General features: G+C 39.4%; 1 protein-coding gene across 1 annotated transcript in view; it reads left to right on the top strand.

The window, feature by feature from the left end:
• LOC105536573 overlaps positions 1 to 643 on the top strand; it is a 24,300-nt gene extending 23,657 nt beyond the window's left edge. The window contains exon 2 of the mRNA XM_011975974.1: positions 9 to 643. Within this exon, the coding sequence (XP_011831364.1) occupies positions 9 to 384 (376 nt within the window). The 3' untranslated portion in view covers positions 385 to 643. The remainder of the gene's footprint in view (positions 1 to 8) is intronic.
• The last annotated feature ends 6,812 nt before the right edge of the window (positions 644 to 7,455 follow it).

Here is a 7,455-nt window from a genome sequence, read left to right as displayed (position 1 = left end):
GGGCGCAGCCGCCCCCGGCCGGTAAGGGGCTGGCAGGGCCCGAAAGGCCTCTCGGGCCCGGCGCAGCACCAGTCTCGTTATCCGCTCTACCTTCCCGCCAGCGGGGAACACTTCCGCCGCGTCGAGGCCATTTTATCTCCGTCCTCCGTCCCCAGGGCCTGGGGTGAGAGGGGTGCTCCGGCGGCCGGAGAGACCGGCCACTCACGGAGGTCGGAGGATGCCCTCCCCGGGCTGAGCGGCGGCGCTCGTTTTTTCCTCACCTCGGTGTTGCTCCCTCCACCTCCCTTGGGCCTCTCCCGAGTTCAGCAAGAAAAAAAAGAAACGTTCGTTCCCTACATTTCATGTCACGCAGTAGGATGTTACTGCAGCAACGTTCTCTTGTAGACTTCCATTTTTAAATGAGTGCATGCATTCTGAGGAAAGAAACTGAATTATTTGCAGATTTTTGTGAAATCCAAGTCTTACGTTGGATCCCTGTGAGACAGTTACTACATTATTTTTTTAACCTTTTTTCATAAGTCAGTGTACACGTAGTGGAAAAGGCCAAGTTCTTGTTTTGATAAGGAAGTCACTTGGTTGGTTGATCCCAAAGGACTAGCTTAACATTATCAAGGACTAGCATAGCTGATTATGTAAAAAAAAAAAAAAAAAACTGTTTAGTTTGGTAGGGAAATACTTCGATTAGTCTGTTACAGTTAGAAGTTGTATTTGTGCCTATTTTATCTAGTTTTAGTTAATTCCATTGCTTCGGAAGTTAAGTGGACGTCATAGATCCATCACAAGGTCTCGTTTTTTGGATTTTAAAGTTTTGACCATTAAGTTTTCTACGATAAACATGTTGTGGTCATTTAAAACCGTAATTTAAAATTATGAGCGAAAAATCTTTTCAAGGTGGATACATTTTAATTCATTCAAGTAGCATCTGATTAGGCAAGTCCGCAGGTTGGCTTGTGATAAGGTTGAGGTTACATTTTACAGGTTTGGGTAGGTGTGTTTCTTACAGTGCTTTTAGATCTTAAGGTATCGTAAGCAGACACATAGTTTAAAAGTTCAGTATTTTTAGTACTTTTTCAGTGGCAGAATTTGTACAAGCTACCAGAATGTCTAACTCCTAAAGGATAAAAGTAATAATAATAGGGTGTCCCAGGCACAGCTTATTTTTACATGGCTCTTTTATGTGTAGCTTTTCCAATTCAACGTTGAGTCATGTTTGCTGAAAATATTTTTGTGTATTGTTTGTCAGAAATAAGCTGGTAGAGATGAAGCAGAAAATATGTAAAAGCCCTATGATGTGGAGATGAGCATTGTCACAATTTGTACAGTACAGTAAAGCGTTCAAGGTCCCTTGTAGTCTTGTATGTAGTATTGAATCCCTTTGAATATATTGTTTAGCAGTTTAGATCATTATATATTTGTTTCTTGCTCGTCAAAGTTGTGTGTTAGTAGGTCCTTCAGCAAAACAAGACTAAGATAGTGTTTTTAATTTTTTTAGTTGTCTCCAACTTTCTGCCTCTAAATATTTTGTTTCTTGTAGTTACTAAGCTTAACACAGAAAAACTTTTCAGTATCTCCACAATAGTATACTTCATTGTGTATAACGGTATTCCATCTAACTAGAATATAGTGCTATAAATATTTTCTGCCTTTGAAGATACAGTTAGTAGAATTTAATCTTTTCTAGGTGCACATTGAAGTTGCCTTTTATGTTCATATTATGTTCATATTTTGTTTGAAAAATCTATTTGTAGCATTTTTATTGTGCTGAAAGCATTAATATTTGCAGCACTTTGTGAGGCAGGCAAAATTATCTTTTTGCTGACTTGAAACTGCAAGAGTTAAAAGACTTGCTTGGACTCACATACGGCAGATAGAGGGTAAGGAAAAGATGGCCTTTCCGTTCCTCATCAGTACCTTGCTCCTACAGTGTCTGAAGATTGATTTCTTACATTCAGCTATAATTTGTTTCACCAAGGTACTGTGTCTTCCTTACTAAAGTTGTGTTGGCTGGCGCTTGCCTCTGTTCAGAGGGAACTGAGTTACCTAACTTTATGATGCTGAGAGCCAGGAAGGTACTGGGATCTGGGATGTTAGGCACCTAACCAGTCAAGACTGAACTCCATACTAAGCTGTTTTTCTATGTTAAGGCATCAAGAGTAGATGGTTGTCCTGATATTCTGAGATATATTATCTCTGAATTATCTACATAAATAACTGAAACCTTTTTGTGTTATAAAACTAGTCAATCATGTTACCACCTTTTTGGGTGGCACCAAATTTGAGACCCTTACCCCGATTTATTAATAGTTGTTTTAATCACCTAATAGCTAATCACCTAATGCCTCACAGTCATTTTCATCCTGGAAAATGGGAACTAACTTTGACTTTGAAAAGTGCTGTTATTCAATGTGTGACTCATAAGAACTGAGCATATTTTATTATTTTCCTTCAGGATTCAATTTTAATTGACTCCAAATGATGTTATGTTCATTCTGTTTTTCTGATGTGACAGTAGATTGTTCTAAAAACCTGGAATATTCATCGTCTTTATGAATCTAGAATTGACTTTAAATGGTAATTGTTTTTGTCATTTGCGCTAAAAAAAAAAAAAAAAATTGCCCTGGGGAATACCAAACTTCTCAGTACATTCTTGTGATGTGAAAGTCAAAATTGCCAATTAGGTTCTGTTTTGACCAAATAGTTGAATGTTGTTAGATAGTTGTAAATTTTGAACCTGTTCTAATTTGATTTTGCCAGATGGTGCATTTAACTTTGTGACATATCATGGACTTTCAAGGAACGATTTACTTTTCATCAGATTAAAGTTGAGAAAGGATTTTCTTTCTAAATGCCGAGGCTCTGAATTTCCCAAGTTGGATACCCCAAACAGCTGGAGTGATCTTAAAAGTGACTCTGAGAATTGACTTAGGAAGCATACACATTTATCCAAAACCTGTATTTACTCCTGACTTACATTACAAATACAGAATTTTATTTTTAGGGAAAATTTCAGTAAAAATCTCCATTTAATTAAAATCTACTCAACATCAAACTTTTTAAAAAGAATGTAAGCCAATGTCAAGTTCGAGACCAGTCTGGCCAACATAGTGAAATAATGTCTCTACTTTAAAAAAAAAAAAAAATACAAAAATTAGCTGGGTATGGTGGCGTGCGCCTGTAGTCCCAGCTCCACAGGAGGCTGAGGCAGTAGAGTCGCTTGAACCCAGGAGGCGGAGGTTGCAGTGAGCCAAGGTCATACCCCTGCACTCCATCCTGGGCAACAGAGAGAGACTCCGTCTCAAAACAAAAAAAAAGAAAAGAAATTTCAATAACTGTAGGCTGGGCATGGTGGCTCACAACTGTAATTCCAGCACTTTTGGAGGTCCAAACAGGAGGATCTCTTGAGCCCAGGAGTTCAAGACCAGCCTGGGCAACATAGCAAGACCTCATCTCTACTAACAAGAAAAAAAAATTAACTGGGTGTGGTGGTGGACACCTGTGATCCCAGCTACACAGGAGGCTGAGGCAAGAGAATCAGTTGAGCCCAAGAGATAGAGGCTGCAGTGACCCATAATCGAGTCACACTGCACTCCAGCCTGGACGACAGAGTGAGACACTGTCTCAAAGAAAGAGAGAGAAAAAGAAAATTTAAGTAACTTCTGTTTAGAATTCTAAATATTGGAGATGCCAAGAATTCCGCAGTAAGTGTTAGAAACAGTCAGGATGACAGTATCACTATTATCTGCAACCTGTGAATTATCTTTTCAGGTGTTTCAAGAAACACTGAGTCTGTGTTTTTGATGGGGAGAAGGAAACTAATAATTAAATGCCCATTTTGTTCCAGTTACCATGCCAAAGATTAATGTCTGTCTTCAGAAATAGCACAATATTTGGACCCTGGTTGCAGTAATTCTCTTTGAGGTGGGGAAACTGAGGTGCAGAGATTTTGCTACTTTTGTATTTGCAAAGTTGACAGCCTGTTTTAGAATACCAAGGTTATCAGAACTGTCTTCATGTGTTTCTCAGTCCTTTTAATGCCCTTTAAAAACAGATTATCATCTCATTGCTAACTAAGCTTACAGTTAATTTTATTTTAATGGACTAAGAATATGGATACCTGTCTTTAAGAAGAGGGTAAGCAAGTAAACTTTATGAAGAAGCAAGTAAACTTTAAGAAGAGAGTAAGCAAGTAACTTTATGATGCTGAGAGCCGGAAGGTAGTGGGATCCGGGAAGTATCAGGTTGTAGAAACATACGCAGACAATCCTTGCCAAAATCCTGGCAAAGGAATTTGAACCCTGGTGTATGAAAAGTCTGCCCTTTGCATACTCAGGTTTCGCATGCCATGAATGCTGTATTTTTGATCCGCGTACTGTATATTTTATTTGAGTTTGATTGAAAAAGATCCACATATAAGTGGACCCATAGAGCTAAAACCTGGGTTGTTCAAGGGCCAACTATAATAACTTTCATAAACTGGAATTTATATTGAATAACATCAATGATTACTTTAGTATTACATCTAAAATTGTACATACTGAGTAGGTAGGATACCAAGTAACTAGATAAAAGGTATACCACCTAGCCTTAGTGATAAATACAGCTGTTTTCAAACTGTCACTCTCTTACCACAGTACCTGTTATATGAAGTTCCTGGTTGGTTCTCAAAATTTTGTGTTTGCATATACATAGGTACAGATACTGATATACTGGTTAAATATGTACAGCTAAAATAGCTAAAATTGTCTTTTAAGATTTTTTAAATTAAAAATATTGGCCGGGCATGGTGGCTCACGCCTGTAATCCCAACACTTTGGGAGGCCAAGGCAGGCGGATCACCTGAGGTCAGGAGTTCGAGACCAGACTGGTCAACATGATGAAACTAAAAATACAAAAATTAGCTGAAAGTGGTGGTGGGCCCCTGTAATCTCAGCTACTCAGGAGGCTGAGGCAGGAAAATCGCTTGAACCCAGACTGCGGAGGTTGCAGTGAGCCGAGATCGTACCATTGCACTCCAGCCTGGGCAACAAAGACTCCAGGGTGGGTGGGTGTGTATGTATGTGTGTGTGTGTGTAAAATTAATATTTCGCTCTAGAAAAATTACAAGGAAATGCCATTTTTGATATCTGAGTTCTAAGACTTCGCAGTCTAATGAAGTGGATGCACGTGTCATGCTAAAATAGAAGTAGTTAGACGTGTGGAGTTAAATATGGTGATGGTTTCTCAAATGATTAAAATGACTGCCACTAGGTTAAAGTAGTTACAAAGCAGCTTTCTATAATAGCAGCAGAGATTATAAACTGGGCAACAAGGGTCATAAAGTAGGGAGGAACCAATTTAAAGAAAAAAATATACATTTTATTCATAGTACGGTTTATGTCTTCATAGGACAGAGTGACTTGCTCAGTGAAACAGACTGTATACATTTAGCTCAGCAACAAATAATATACTGAGGTTTTTATCAGTTTGCTATATCCCTTGAGAAAGATTAAAGAGGGAAGGCAGGGTGCAGTGGCTCACACCTGTAATGCCAGCACTTTGGAAGGCAGAGGCAGTTGGATTGCTTGAGCCCAGGAGTTCGATACCAGCCTGGGCAGCATGGTGAAATCCTGTCTCTACCAAAAAGTACAAAAATTAGCTGAGTGTGGTGGCACATGCCTGTAGTCCCAGGTACTCAGGAGACTGAGGCTGGGAGGATCACTTGAGCCTGGGAGGTCAAGATTGCAGTGAGCCATGATCGCACCACTGAACTCTGGTCTGGGTGACAGAGCAAGACTGTCTTAAAAAAAAAAAAAAGCCTGGCACAGTGGCTCACGCCTGTAGTCCCAGCACTTTGGGAGGCCAAGGTGGGCAGATCACCTGAGGTCGAGATTTCAGGACCAACCTGACCAACATGGAGAAACCCTGTCTCTACTAAAAATACAAAAAATTAGCCACGCGTGGTGGCGCATGCCTGTAATCCCAGCTACTTGGGAGGCTGAGGCAGGAGAATCACTTGAACCCAGGAGGTGGAGGTTGCGGTGAGCCAAGATTGCGCCATTGCACTCCAGCCTGGGCAACAAGAGTGAAACTCCATCTCCAAAAAAAAAAAAAGATTAAAAGAGAGACAGAAGCAAGCCAGTAACCTAGATCAATTTATGATTTTTTCCTCTGAATTCTGCTTTCTTCAACACAATTTACTTAATCTGAAAACCAGGATTTAATAACAGTATGTTTAGAATGTTTCATTTATAAAGTAGAGTTGAGATTGTACATAGTATAAAAAATGCTGTTGGAAGGTTATCTCCTTTTGAGGAATCTCAAAATCAAGTGGGAGAGATCAAGTAGTTTTGGTGTGTGTGTGTTTTGTTTGTTTTAATGAGAGACAGGGTCTTACCACATTGCCCAGGCTCGTTTCAAACTCCTAGGCTCAAGCAGCTCTCCTGCCCCAGCCTCCCAAAATGTTGGGATTGCAGGTGTTAGCCACCACACCAGCCTCAAGTAGCTTTCGAGATGGCGCCACAGCACTCCAGCCTGGCAACAGAGTGAGACTCCATCTCAGGAAAAAAAAAAAAAAAAAATTCAGTTTAACATACCAAGCTTTTGGTCAAAGTTCTAGTAGTTTGGAATTTATAGTGAGTATGGGTAAGTAAAATAAACCATAAATACTGTAAAGTAAGGGAACATTCGTGACTGTGCTATTAGAAATAATAACTAGGGCTGGGCATGATCCTTGCATGTATAGTCTTAGCTACTTGGGAGCCTGAGGTGAGAAGATGACTTAAGAGTTCAAGACTATCCTGGGCACTCTGGTGGGTCGCTATCTCTTAAGAAAGAAAGAATGAGAATAACTAGTGTAAGAACTAATTTCTTAATTTGTATAAATTATTAATATGCCGATTGCAATTCAGATGCTTTTTCAAAAGATCACTGGTACTCAGAACCTGATTCAATTTTTTAATCCTCATAGAATTTTTATATAAAGATTTTACGTTTGTCAGGTTAGCGCTTCATGTTGTATGCTTCTTTTTTCCGACCTTGTATTTTAATGTGATGCTTAAGGTACGTTTATTACACATTTTTTCTTTGTCTTTTTTTATTGTGTGGATTTGTAGAGTTTAATGAATAATAGCTGCTATTAGCATTCATTCTAAAAAATAGCATAATAAAGTGTTCTCTACTTGAATTCATTAACCTATCTTTGAAATGGGGTTAAGTGAATTTTGTATAATAAAGCTAATTTTGAGATGCAAAATATTTGGCATAAAATTAAATACTGTAGGAATATTTTTATTAAGGTGTGACATACCCGTGTATGTGAATTTTTGTTGTTTGTTTGTTTGAGATGGAGTCTCTGTTGCCCAGGCTGGAATGCAGTGGCGTGCCATCTCGGCTCACTGCAACCTCCACCTCCTGGGTTCGGGCAATTCTCCTGCCTCAGTCTCCCTAGTAGCTGGGATTATAGGCGTGTGCCACTAC

This window comes from Mandrillus leucophaeus, unplaced genomic scaffold, assembly GCF_000951045.1.
Source record: "Mandrillus leucophaeus isolate KB7577 unplaced genomic scaffold, Mleu.le_1.0 Scaffold160, whole genome shotgun sequence".
NCBI classification, from domain to species: Eukaryota; Metazoa; Chordata; class Mammalia; order Primates; family Cercopithecidae; genus Mandrillus; species Mandrillus leucophaeus.
The sequence above is the reverse complement of the archived record's forward strand: the minus strand, read 5'-3'. Positions and strand labels throughout refer to the sequence as shown.